This window comes from Fukomys damarensis, unplaced genomic scaffold (assembly GCF_012274545.1).
Source record: "Fukomys damarensis isolate Sample0158 unplaced genomic scaffold, DMR_v1.0_HiC HiC_scaffold_11, whole genome shotgun sequence".
Taxonomy (NCBI): domain Eukaryota; kingdom Metazoa; phylum Chordata; class Mammalia; order Rodentia; family Bathyergidae; genus Fukomys; species Fukomys damarensis.
This window is the reverse complement of record NW_022900923.1, coordinates 24,830,707-24,845,703: the sequence shown is the minus strand read 5'-3', so window position 1 is coordinate 24,845,703 and position 14,997 is coordinate 24,830,707. Positions and strand designations below refer to the sequence as shown.

Genomic DNA, 14,997 nt, shown 5'->3' with positions numbered 1-14,997 from the left:
GGGCTGCACTCTCTGATTTCTTCATTGACTTCAATTAGTCTTACGTTATTCTTCTTTGCATCACCTAGCAGCTAGATTGTTTTCTTGTGGTCCCTTGCTATTTTTTAGAAATCTTTCTTTTCCTGGTCAGTAATTGCAATCCCATCGTGCATACCTGAAATTCTGTCCTCCCATTGGCTCATTCTGTTGCTTAAAATTTCAATGGTGTTTTTAATTCCTGGATATCCATTTTCATTTGTTTTATGGATTCCATTTGTTTCTTATGCTGGGATTCTATCATCTTCCTCTGATCCTCCATTTTAAAAAATCTGTGTCTGCCCTAGATTTATTAATCATATTTTGCACTATGAGCACAATTGCTGTTGTTATCTGAGATATTATTTCTGATTTCATTTTTTCCAGATCCTTTTTCATTTCCAGTTCAGGAAGTCCAGGTGGTTAGTTATCAGATTGTTCCATCTTATTTCCCTTTGGGATTGCCTAAGGTGATCTGGAAGTCTCATTCTGAGACTTTTTTACCTGTCTTCTCATTTCAACAGTTGCAGCCTTTGTCAAGCCAACTTTTTGCTCAGTCAATGGTCTTCAATTCTCAGCAAGCCACCCAGCAGCCTTTCTCTGCTGCTCACTAGTGTACCATTTCCTGGGTTCAGAATGGTGGCCTTCTGGCTCACTGGACTGTCATGTTGTCCAGGTGGGGTTTTTTTCCTGGGTTCTGTGTACATTTGGGATGGTATCTGGCCATGTCTTTGGCTAGAGCTTGCCCCACTATGTAGTTCTTGTCTGGAAGGGCCTCTGGCTAGGGTCTCCACCCAGTTACCAATGGTCTCAGGGAGTGCCTCTGGATGTTGCTTGTATATCTGTACAGCTCCTTTCTGGGTGGTCTTTGGCTGGGGGTGTGATCCCAAGTGGCTGGGTTCAGGGTGGGGTCCTGGATAGACCTGCCTGAAGCCACACCACTCTGATCCACACCAGATTCTCCCTGGAATCTTTGGACTGTATTAAGTAATTTATATGTCTTAATGGTTTAATCAAATTTGAAAAGTTTTCAACCACTATATATTCAGATCCTTTTCTGTCCTCTTTTCCCTTTCCTCTTTATCAGAATCTCCCACTACTTATATATTAGTGTGCTTGATGATGTTTCTTGGGTCTCTGAGATTCTGGGGTTTTTTTTTTGTTTGTCTTTTTCTTTCAGACACAATGATGCTTACTGAATAATCTTCAAGTTCATTTGTTCTTCTGCCAATTTATATCTGCTGCTGATTCATATCATGACTTTTTTACTTCAGTTATTTTCTTCTACAGATTTTATTTATTAATATGGTCTATTATTTTAAGTACGCTTTTAGTGTTAAGCCAACCTTACATTCCTCAGATAAATTTCCTTTACTTATACCTTTTCTACACTTGACCTTAGCCAAAAGACCAAGGAGCAATAGTTAAATCTTTTGCAATTTCTGAAATGTAGATATAGATAAACACAAATGGGTGAAAACACATGCACAAAGTGTTTATTGTGGTACTATTTACGCCAATGAAAAAGAAAATGTAATAAAAAGAATATGACTAAATAAAGCTCACTATGTCCATCCCATGGAAAGAAGTAGATCAGCAAAAACTGACATAAGAGGAGGTCCAAAATAGTTTAATGTGTATAATATATGTTGCATGATGCCAATTTTAGAAGACAATAATTTAAAATGCAAAATACTCTTGTTCATATGCATATGATACACAAAAAAAAGTTCTGGAAGCCTACACATAGAAGGGGTTATGCCTGGAGATGTTGCTATAGCCAGGTCCTACATCTTACCTAGGTCTCACTGAGGGCTTCTGCAGACCCACTTTTTTGAAGAGAGATATTTTTCTGTTGGAGGTTGCAATTATCTTTTGTTCCTTGATCATTTCCACTGTAGTATCTAAAAATAATCACAAAGTTGTTAAAACTGTGTGATAATAAAATATTGTAGAGGATAAGAAGGGAAAAGTAGCAAGGGCATTTATAGAACATTAATGTGCATGTGGACATTTATAAGACATTAAGTGCATGTGAGAAAACTACTGTTCCCACAACGATTTCCATCTCAAAGCCTTTCAAGTTAAGCACAGACTAGAGTGATTCACACCCCTGACACTGACCTCAATCTAGCTATTTTTGCTAAGTGTGTTGGCCATTAGCCTGGAACCAACCTACTCACAGAGACAGCAAAGACCACTTCCACTTTACTTTCCTTATTGCATTTGTCAATACCAAATGTCACCCCCCACAAACGATCCAGTTTTACTGAACTACACACCACATAATGTCTTCTTTAAAACCACAGGTATCCCATCTGACACCCTTCCAGTTTCCCTCTGATATTCTCACTTTTTTTAAACATCAAATTTACAGAATGTTGACCTCATCTTCAGTATACCTGCTGCCTTTCTGCTTTAACATATCTTTTCATTCCAAAGACTTTGCTTCCACTAAAATTCTTTTCCAGTATACTATACATAATTCAGAGTGAATATCTGGTTCTCTAGTGCCATTTAGAAATAATTATTCCAAGAAATATATTACAGTGTTTTGAATAATAATAAATTCCATCGATCTCAGTATTATAAGAAGTTTTCATAGTTTATTTTGTGGAAGAAAACATGGATTATGAACTTATGAAGGGGAAGGATGGTGCATTACATCCATAAATGAGGATGTGACCTTTTTAATGGAGTCAATGCCTTAAAGGGTTTATTAAATATAATGTCCACACAGGAAATTGTGTGTGATGTGGTTTTAGTTGCAGTGATAGCATGTAAAAAAATTGAAAGCAATATGAATACATACTGGATTTTAAAATGCAGTTGAATACAAGAAAAATGAAATTCACAGTATGGAAGAATAAATATTAAGAGGAAAAAATAAACCACACACCCCCAGATAAAACACCTCCTAAGACTTAGAAATGCTGAACAAAAAAATAACATTTAAAGTCATTAATAAACTTCTAAGAAGTTAAAACATAGATTAGTGAAAAAGAGAATGCTAACCACCAGAAAGATAAGTGATACCATACCTGCTCTACAGGCATTTGTAATTTGGCAGCCACAGTGAAACACCAAGCAAAGCCACGGAGCTTTTAAAAATGCAAAAACTCTCAGCACTGCATTCACTCTTAAGGCACCTAGCAGTTATGTAAATTTCTATAGAAAAATTTAGCAAAGCTCTTTATATAAAAAAATTTAGCAAAGCTCTGTATTTTCAGAAGCAACTAAGGATGTCACAAGAACAGAAGTGAAGATTTATAAAACAGTGGGACACAGGGAAAGAGTCAGAAACTTGCAACAACCATGGTATTTGAAATTGTTCACACTCCCTTCCCCACCCCACATCAATATGGCCTTGATGGCCGCAGACCACACTCTTGATGTAGAAGGCCAACACCAGAAGGAACAGTGGAGATCTTATTTTTTATAAATTGTGTTTAATTGATCCAAATTGTTCTTCCTGGAAGGACTTGTGGAAAGATTTGCCTTTATCTTGTCCTGGGGTGTTTACAGAAGTGGGGGGATTCCCAAGTGACATATGCCAAAATCACTTTAAAGTATGAATAATAGGCCACAGATACTTAGGAATATGGACAACAGTTGGGACATAATTAGGTAGGCAAAACTGTTGGAAAAGGAGATGTATCTGGAAATATGAATTTTTGTAGCCCCTATATATAACTGAGAGCCCCATAATTGTCTCAATCAGGGAAGCTGAGGTAGGAACATAACAATCCCAGTATGGACAAATTAGTGAATTAGTGAGGCCCTGTTTCAAAATAAAAACTGGAAAAAAAATGATGAAAGATGTATCTCAGTGTGAAGGCCCTACTTTCACTCTCCATTACTACCAAAAAAATGTCCATACACATGTCTGGAGCTGGATGTGTGCCAAGAATGGTACTGGAAAACTCAAAACTTTCCTCTCTGAGTGAATTTTATATTTCAAGAAAATGAGAAGTAGAGAGTAAGGTAAAGTTGTCAGTGGTCTGGTTGAGAGTTGAAAGAGTATTCCAATACAGACAAAATATTTTAGTCTACTAATCAGAAAACACTACTAGAGCGTGGTTCTTTTTGAGTTTTGTCTCCAAAAAAATTTTAAGAAACTATCAAAACATTAATTGGCCACAAGTTAAGAGAACATAGGTTTCAGAGGGTACATGATAAAAAATACAGACTTTGCAAAAATAATTGAGAGAGTTCTGCCATATCATGGGTAAATGTGCTTCAAACCTGGGGAATATCTGTGTGGACCAGAGTGGTGTGACTCCAGGCAGAGCCCAGCTGGGGCCCTACCCTGACCCCAGAAGTGCAGGCACACATGCCCAAGCCACTGGCCCACCTACATAAAAGAGCTGCACAGGCATGAAAGCTTCATCCAGATTCTGGAATACCATCAGCCACAGCCAAGAGCCTGCCTGGAAAAGAAATACACAGATGCACAAGCAACAGCTGGAGGCTCACTCTAATACTATTCACAAGTACCTGGAGACCCTAGTCAGAAGCCTATGTAGACAACAGGAACTGGGATACACAGCACCCAAAAAAACGCCACCAGACAACAGCTACATAGGGACCTTAGTGGTAGGCACACCTAGATACAAGCCCCAGCCAGAATCCCACACAGACAACAGATCAGCTCAGGGATATAGACAGCCACCATTCTACACCCAGGAATGGGTGTACTTGGGAGCAGCAGAGTAAAGATTGCTAGGTGGATTGCTGAGAATTGAAGACAATTGAGGAAACAAAAAGTTACCTCAAAAATGGCACATAAACTGCAAGTGTTGAAATGAGAAGACATGGAAATAAGTCTTAAAACCAGACTTCCAGACTACCTAAGGCAACTCCAAAGGCAAATGAGATGGAACAATCTGACGCTCAACCACCTGGACTCCTTGAACTGGCAACAAAAGAGGATTTGGAAAAAAATGGAATCAGAAATAATTTCTCAGATAACAGCAGAGATTGTGCCCAAAGTACATGTCATGATTAGTAAATCTAGAGTGGACATAGACTTTTAAAAATAGAGGAGGAGCTGAAAAACTTGGTGGAATATTAAAAAATGGAATCCATAAAAAGATGAAAACAGATTTCGAGGAGATTAAAAATTCCACTAAAAGTTTATACAGCAGAATGAGCCAATGCGAGGACAAAATTTCAGATAAAGAAGGTAGGATAGCAATTATTGACCATAAAAATAAAATATCTTAAAAATAGTAAAGGACCATGAGAAATCAATTCAGCAGCTGATGGATGATGCAAAGAAAAGAACACAAAATTGCTTGGAGTCAGTGAAGAAACGGGAGACAGTACAAACATAAAAATCCTGTTCACAGAAGTAATAGCAAAAAACTTTCAAAATTGGGGAAAAGAACTTGACAAACAGATAACTGAGGCTTATAGGATGCCAACTAGCTGTAATGAAGTAAAACTACCCATAGGCATATAATAGTTAGTACTCCAGAAACCAAAGAACAGAACAAAATTCTACAAGCAGCAAGAGAAACGAAACAAGTCACATACAAAAGAAAGCCCATAAAAATCACAGAAGATGTCTCAATACAAACCCAGAAGGCAAGAAGAGCATAGAATAATGTATTTCAATGCTAAAGGAAAACAACCTCCAACCCAAATTGATTTACACTACAAAACTGTCTTTCAAAATTGATGGAGAAATAATATATTTTCGTGAAAAAAAGGTCTTAGGCGCTTCATGAATACTACACCAGCACTCCAAAAAATTTGAAAAAATATCTTGGAAAAGACAAAAAGGATCACTACTCCAGGAAACCCAACAAATGAATCCATCAGGCATGACAAGAAATTAAAGGCAAAAGGAGAGAATTCAACAAAAGGAAAAACTTAGGACAAGAATAAGTCAATGCATATCAGTTATAATCATCAATATGATCTCAATTCACCAATCCAAAGATATTGCATGGCAGAATAAGTCAAGAAGCAAGATCCAACAATATTCTGCAACAAGAAACACACTTAATTCAAACAAATTCATAGACTGAAAGTTAAAGGATGGAAAACAATGCTCCATGCCACAGAACCCGCCCCAAAAAAGCAGTAGTAGCTACACTCTTTGCAGATCAAATGGATTTCAAACCAATACTGATTAAGAGAGAAATGAACACTAATCCTTGTAAATGGAACAATCCAACAGGAAGAAACGAAAATCATAAATATATATGCACCAAACACAAGTTCAACCAACTATATAAAACAAATATTAATGGCTAAGAAAAATCATACAAACACTAATGCAATAGTAGTGGGGGACCTCAATACCCCATTGTCACAAATAGATATATCAACCAGACAAAAAATAAACCATGAAATAATGAAACTCAATCAAACTCTTGAACAAATGTACTTAACAAATGTTTACAGTGTTCCACCCCACAAAATCAGAATTCACATTCTTTTCAGCTGCACATGGTTCATTCTCCAAATTGGACCACATACTGGCTCACAGGAAATGCTTAGGTAAGGGCAAAGAAACTGAAGTTATCCCCTGTATATTATCAGACCACTGTGTGATAAAATTAGAGATCAACAGCACAAGAAACCACAATTTCATAAACACATGAAAATTGAACAACACACTCCTGAATAACCAATTGGTCACAGAGGAAGAAATCAGACCATTTCTACAATTAAATGACAATAATACAATGTATCAGAATCAATGGGACACAGTGAAAGTGGTCTTACAAGGGAATTCACAGCAGGGAATACACATATTAGGAAGTCAACATGAGCTCAATTAAAGACCCCAACGCTGGACCTCAAACTTCTAGAAAAAAAAGAGCAGGAAAAATCCAAAGGTCATACAAGAGAGAAAATTATAAAGTTCAGGGTTGAAATGAAGGCAATGGAGACTAAGAGAACACTACCAAAAAATCAAAGAAGCCAATTGTTGGTTCTTTGAAAGAATAAGCAAAATTGACAAACCTTTACCCAACCTTGTCAAATAAAAGAAAGAAAAGGCCCAAATCCATGCAATTAGGGATGAAAAGGGTGAAATTACAATGGACCCAGCAGAAATCCAGATGGTTATCAATACCTATATGTCAAGAACCTATATGTCAATAAAATGGAAAATACAGAAGAAATGAACAGATTCCTACATATTTATGGATTATCAAAGTTGAACAAAGATGACCTAAAAATTCTAATCAACTCAATCAGTGAAATTGAAAACACAATTTAAAAATTAGCAATTTAAAAAAAAACTCAGGTCCTGATAGCTTCAGTGCTGAATTTTACACTACATTTGGAAAGGAACTACTGCCACTCCTGTTTAAACTCTTCAATGAAATTGAAAGTGAAGCAATACTCCCAAATTCATTCCTGGAAGCAAGCAACACCTTGATCCCCAAAGCAGACAAAGACCAAGCTGAAAAAGAGAAATATAGGCCACTCTCACTAATGACATAGATGCAAAATTCCTTAATAAGAAACTCACTAAGAGAATGCAGGAGATCATCAAGAAGATCATTCACCCTGACCAAGTAGGATTAATCCCAGGGATTCAGGGATGCTTCAAAATACACAAATGAATAAATGTTATTTGCTATATTAATAGGTCCAAGGACAAAAATCATACAATTATCTCAATAGATGCATAGAAAGCATTTGACAAAATCCAACATGCATTCCTGATTAAAAAAAAAAACCTCCAAAAAATTGGAATAGACAGTCTCTACCTCAATGTGATAAAAGGCATCTATGAGAAACCAAGCAAATATAATACTGAATGGTCAAAAACTGAAATTCTTCACACTAAAATAAGGAACAAGACAAAGATATCCACTATCACCACTTCTGTTCAATGTAATTTTAGAAACATTAGCCACAGCAATTAGACAAGAGAATGAAATAAAAGGAATAAAGGTAGGAAATGAAGAAGTCAAAATGTCACTATTTTCAGATCACATGATATTCTATTTAGAAGACCCCAAGAAATCGACCAAAAGTTTTCTAGATTTAATGAACAAATTCAGCAAAGTAGTTGGATACAAGTTCTACACACAAAGATTAATACCTTTTCTGTACATGAAAAATAGACTTACTGAGAGAGAAGTGGGATAAACAATTCCTTTCACAATAGCATCCAAAAAATGGAATTACCTAGGAATCCACCTAACCAATGCAGTCAAAGACCTCTACTCTGAAAACTACCACACTCTAAAAAGTTATTAAAGAAGTTATCAGAAATTGGAAAGACATCCCCTGCTCCTGCATGGGAAGAATCAACATAGTGAGAGTAGCCATACTTCCAAAATTGCTATATATATTCAATGCAATCCTAATTGAAATTGCATAAGCATACTTCACAGACCTTGAGAAAATAATCCAAAACTTCATTTGGAATAAGAGCAGTCCTAAAATATCAAAAGCAATTCTAGGCAACAAAGATGAAGTAGGGGGTATCACAATTTCCGTCCTGAAATTACACTAGAAAGTTACTGCAATAAAAAAAAAATGGCAGTGTACTAGCAAAGAAAAAGACCTGAGCAGACCAGTGGAACAGATTAGAAGATGCAGAAACAACTACAGACACATTCCACCCCCTCATCTTTGACAAAGGAGCTAAGCACCCTTACTGGAGGAAAGATAGCCTCTTTAATAAATGGTGCTGTAAAAACTAGGTCTCAACTTGCCAAAGATTAAAACTTCACCTATCTCTTTCACCATGCACTAAACTAAAATTGAAATGGATTAAAGATCTAAATATTAAAAAAGAAACACTAAACTGGCTGGAAGAGGGCTAGGTAGATGTCTTGAAGACATTGGTGTAGGAAAGATTTTATGAACAAACCCTCAGTTGCCCATGACCTAGGACAAAAGATCAGAAAGTGGGATCTCTTCTTAAACTTGATCTTAGCCAAAAGGCCAAGAAGCTATGATGGATCTTTTCTTATTAAAAAGATTCTGCACAGCAAGAGAAATAGCCAGTAGTGTGAAGAAGCAACCCACAATGTGGGAAAAATACTTTTCACCAGCTCTTCCTAAGACTATCTCCTATCTACAATATATAAAAACTTAAAAAATAAGACCTCCCATATGTAAAGACCAAATCCAAAAATGGACATCTGAAATGAAATGACAGTTTTCAGACAGAGAAGTAGGAATAGCAAATAAACATATGAAAAAATGTTCAACCTCACTGGTCATTGGAGAAAACAATGCTGAGATTCCACCTTACCCCAGAAAGAATAGCTGCTATTATGAAGTAAGCCAATAACAAATGCTGGCAGGGCTGTAGGAAAAGAGGAACCCTGCTCCACTGCTGGTGAAAGTATAAACTAGTGCAGCTACTGTGGAAATAAATCCCCTGCTGGGTATCTTCCCCAAAGAATTAAAGAATCATACTGCTGTGAGATATTTGTACCCATGTTTATAGAAGAACTACTTGTGATAGCTAAAACTTTGAAGAAGACCTATTGCCCATCAACAGGAGACTGGATAAAGAAAATGTGGGTCATTTTTTTTTATAAAATGGAGTACTATTCATCCATAAAGAATGAGAAACTAGGGAAATTTATAACTAAAGGGATGCACATTCAGGTCATACTCTTAAGTGAAGTACATATGACACATATGTGTAAATGTCAATTAATTTCTCTAGTGTAAGACCTAAAAGTGTAAATAAGGACTTAAAGGTATAATAGATAATGTGAAATAGGAAGAAAAGGTTCAAAGGGGAAGAGGCAGGGGTAGGGAAAAAGAAAGATGGGAATTTAATTAACATGACAAAAAATAAAATGGAGAGCAATCCCTGCCCCTTCAGTGCAGAGCAGTAGAGGAGCCCAGCTGCATGGGTGGCCACACAGTGATGCCCCACCACACCATGAACAAGAGAAAGAGGGGCACTCTGAGTCTCCTAGATGAGAACTGAAGCCCACTGGAAAAGTGAAGCAGGCTGAAGAACCACTGAGCTAAATTCCCGGCCCCACTGGAAAAGTGAAAAAAATCTCTGCAATAAAAAATTTTCACCATAACACTGTAGTTAGTAAGTTAGTAAGTTGGAGGGACTGGTACCTTCCATTGGCACCTGGTCTACCTTCGGGGGAAAGACACTTGAAACCTGCAGTAGAACCATGCAGAGTTCAACCAAGCAGGAGGTCAGAGATCTCAACTTGAGCCTTGCAGTGATAAATCAGCCTGAATCTCAGGGGACAGCTGCTGGCTTGCTGAGCCTAATTAACTTAGATCTGCACACTCCTGCCAATGCTGTCTACTGTATCAAAAGAGGCATGCCCTGAAAGAGGCCCTCTATTTGTGTTTTTTTATGTTCAAAGTAATATTTTTTCTCTTACCTTTAATCATTTAAAATTTTTTAACTATCATTTTCTTTTCTCAAATTTTTTTCTTTTTTAATCTTTTTTCCATATCTTATTATCTCTCTCTCTCCCTTTCTCTCTCTCTCTCTCTCTCTCACACACACACACACACACACACACACACACATGCACACACACACCTTGTTCTTCATTTCTCTCCCTTTTTGTTCCTATTCCTGTCCTAATTCAAATTTCTTATTTTCTTTTCTTTTCTTCTCTTTTTCCTTCACTGAATTGCCATTAGTTTTTTAAAAAATGGTTACAGGCTCTACCCTCCCTATTGCTGTTAGTTTGTTCTGTTCTTTTGCATATTTTGTCCTGTCTTCTCCTCTTCCCTTCAACAGCTTCCTAGAGTTTGTGTGATACTCCTGTGTAATCGGATCTCATTTCTAACTTTTCCCTATCCTGTCTATCCATTCCTCCCTCCCCAACTCCTTCCAAGTCAGCATCCTGAGTAGTAAAGTTGCTATATTAAAGAGGTTATTCACTATAAATGTATTTGGGCTGGTCCTAGATTTCATTTAATTCACAAGGTTAAAAGTAATAGATTAATAACTACTACAAGTTGTCATTTTCTACAATGTGCTTCATGCTATTGTTGTTGCTGATTTCATTGCTTGGGCTAAGGTATAATAATTAATCTAATCAGTTATCCCTCCAGTCCACCAAAGGGAAATGAGGTGCAAAAGCCTGACAGTCAACCATCTGGACACCCTGATCTGATAGCACTGGAAGTAACACAACACATGAATGAGGCTCTAGAAAAATTGAAAGCAAAAATAATTTCCCAGATAACCACGGAGATGGTGAGAATAATGAAAGACATGATTAGAGACTCTAGAACAGAAACAGATTTTTGAAAAAATAGATGAAGTCAGGACCATGATGAAAACCATTAATGGCCAGCATGGGAAAGAAATGGAATACATGAAAAGGTTTAAACAGATATCAAGGAGATTAAAAATCCTATTGAAGGCATTTGCAACATAATGAGCAAATGTGAAGATAGAATATCAGCTATAGACAGAGGATTGAGGGCAATAACCACGAACAGAGAGATCGCTTCAAAACAGTAAGGGATCATGAGAAATTCATCCAACGACTCTTAGATGATACAAAGAAGAATAATATAAGACTGATAGAAATCCATGAAAGGCCTGGGATTTAGCTCCGTGGTTTCACTGTGTACTTCACAAGCAAAGGGTTCCAAATTTGATCCCCACCACACACACACACACGAATCCATGAAAAAGACAATAAAAAATGACATAAAAAACTGTTCACAGCATTATTTCCCAAACAGAGGGAATTAGACATACAGATAAGTGAGGTATATAGGAATCCAACTAATCATGATCAAAAAATTTTACACATAGACACACGATAATCAAGATCCTGGAAACCCAACAGAAGAACAAAACACTACAAAAAGTTAGGGAAAAGAAACAGATCACATGCAAAGGAAAGCCCATCAAAATAACGGCAGACTTTTCAACACAAACACTCAAGTCAAGGAGAGCCTGGAGTAAGGCATTTCAAGTCAAAAAAAAAAAATCCAACCTAAACAGATGTACACTGCAAAACTATCTTTCAAAATTGATGAGGAAATGAGATACTTCCATGACAAAGAACATCTGAGTAATTTCATGAACACCAAACTGGCACTCAAAACAATTCTAAACAATATCCTGGGAAAAGATAATGTAGGCCACAACTCCATAAGGCCCAACAGAGCAAATATAGCAGGCAAGGAAAGACATTAAATGCAGATGGGAAAAAAATGAAAAATAAAACAGCCAACAATGGGAAAATAACATGACAATGAAAAGTCAATACATAACAGATACCATCAATGTCAATGGCCTCAATTCACCAATCAAAAGAAAGAGACTGGCAGAATGGATTAAGAAGCAACCAGCATCCAGTGGAAGGAAGGTAGAAGGTGGACTTCCAGAACAGCCACTCTGAGATCCATTCTCCCTGTACCTGCCTTGACCCAATCATGGGGACTTGGTAGCCATGCCCTCGCCCTGCCTGCACCACAACAAGCATCCAGTGGAAGGATGCTGAAAGGCAGAGGTCCAAGACAGCTGCTCCAAGATCCATTCTCCCTCCAGCCTGACAGGGCCCAACCGGTGAGGACTAGCTTACTGAATAGGTGCACCTGCAACACCCCCATCCTTGACCCACTCCCTGCTTTCAGGCCTCCTGATTGTGCCAGTCCTTGGATCCATTCTGCAGAGGCATAGGTGGTCATAAAGGGCATTTTTCTGAGCTCCAGACTTTGAACATCTTTAAAGAAAGGACAGAGGGACCCTATAGTAGAATTTCGTGGAATTCAACCCTGCGGGAAGTCAGGGAACTCAATTTGGCCTTGCAGCATGAAATGAGTGATAATTTCAGGGTTCTGCCATCAGCTAGCTGAGAGTAAAGGACTTAGTTCTGCACATGGCTGCACACATTGTATATTATCAATGGAGAGAAATAGTCTGAAAGAGACCTTTCAAATTATTTTACTTTCTTTCCCTCATTACTCTCTGAAATTATTTCTTTTTTCTCTCTTCTTATTCCAACTCAGTCTCTTGCTCGGCCATTTTATTCCTCATCTCCCTTTCTGTTCCTGTTCCTGCCCTAACTCAGATTTCATCTTTAATCGCTTTTTCCTTATGTTCTTTTCTTCTATCATTTTACTTCACACAAGGGTCAACAGTTCCAAAGGAAAGTGAGCCCATAGTACTGTTAAGTTTTTATATTCTTGTCCTTATTCTTGCACTCTGTCTTTCCCTTTTGACATTAACAGTTTCCTAACAATTGTATGGTCATTCTATGTTCTCTGGCTTCACTTGACAGCTTCTCCAATTCTTTTAGTTATCTACCCCTCTTATTCTAAGTCTTTCCAAGCCTCCATCTAAATGATAAAGATACTATATTGAATAGTTTATTCATTGCAAACATACTTTAGGGTGCTTCTTGATTTTAATTTAATTCAAATGGTTTAAAGGTAATGTATTAAGGACTATGACAAGTGATCAATTTGTAAGTTCTGCTTGATCCTATTGTGCTGATAATTAAATTAGTTGGGCTAAAGGGTTGTGATTGATTTAATAAGTTGCCTTCTCTGATATGATGAAAATGAGAATGCCTATCAGTCATTGGAGACTCAAAAGCTAAAGCACAACTATATCAGGAAGAATTAAGTAATAAGACATGAGTTAAACAAAGGACAACACAACAACAAAAATAAAAATGAGAAAAATTAACCAAGGCAAAAAATCAGACTTCCACTTCACCAAAGGAAAACAGCAGGCAAATGAAGATGAAAAGTCTGATAGTGAACCACCAGGACACCCTGAATTCATAGCACAGGAAGTAACAAAACAGATCAATCAGGCTCTAGAAAAATTAAAATCAGAAATAATTTCCCAGATAACCACAGAGATGGTAAGCAAAATGAAAGCCATTATTAGAGACTCTAGAACAGAAACTGACAAAAAAATAGATGAGCTCAGGACCATGATAGAAGTCAGGGAGGTCCAGCATAAGAAACAAATGGAAACAACGAATGCCCAACTTAGCAAAGAAATTGAATCCATAAAACAGATTCAAACAGATAACCAGGAGAATAAAAACTCTATCAAAAGTGTTCACAGCAGAAAAAAAGAATGCAAAGAAAAAATTTCAGGTATAGAAGATAGGATTGCAGTCAGTGACCATGAAAAGAGAGATCTCTCAAAATCAGTAAGGGATCATGAGAAATCCATCCAACTACTCCTAGAGGATGCAAAGAAGAGTAACATAAGACTGATAGGAATCCATGAATAGCAGGAGAAAATACAAATTATTTTAAAAAGCTGTTCACAGAATTAATGACAGAAAACTTCCCAAAGAGAGGGGAAGAATTAGACATACAGATAAGTGAGGCATATAGGACACCAACTAGCCATGATCAAAAAAAAAAAAATCTACACCTAGACATATAATAATCAAAACCCAGAAACCCAAAAGAAAAACAAAATACTACAAGCAGTAAGAGAAAAGAAACAAATCACATGCAAAGGAAAGCCCATTAGAATCACAGCAGACTTTTCAACACAAACCCTCAGGTCAAGGAGAGCCTGGAGTGAGGTACTTCAAGTCCTAAGAGGAAACAAACTCCAACCTAGACTGATGTATCCTGCAAAACTCTCTTTCAAAATGGATGGGGAAATAAGATACTTCCATGACCAAGAGAACCTGAGAAACTTCATGAACACCAAACCAGCACTACAAGGACTTCTAAACAATATCCTAGAAAAGGACAATGAAGGTCACAACACCATGAGGCCAAACAGACCAAATCAAATAGGCAAGGCAAGAAACTAAAAGGAGAGGGGGAAAAGTAAAAAGAGTCAAAAGAAGGACAATAACATGACAATAATAAGTCAGAACATATTAGTTATAACCATCAATGTCAATGGCCTCAACTCACCAATTAAGAGAAATAGACTGGCAGAACGGATTAAGAAGCAAAATCCAACAATGTGTTCTATGCAAGAAACACACCTAGTACAAAAATAAGTCCAAAGACTGAAAGTGAAAGGATGGAAAACAATTCTCCATGCAACAGGAG

The 14,997-nt window shown here is 37.2% G+C and overlaps 1 protein-coding gene across 1 annotated transcript in view; it reads right to left on the bottom strand.

Annotated features, from left to right (window-relative positions):
• The window catches only part of Rgsl1 (regulator of G protein signaling like 1), an 84,457-nt gene that overhangs the window by 25,159 nt on the left and 44,301 nt on the right, over positions 1-14,997 (bottom strand). The window contains exon 11 of the mRNA XM_033761964.1: positions 1,814-1,919. Coding sequence (XP_033617855.1) covers positions 1,814-1,919 — 106 coding nt within the window. The remainder of the gene's footprint in view (positions 1-1,813; positions 1,920-14,997) is intronic.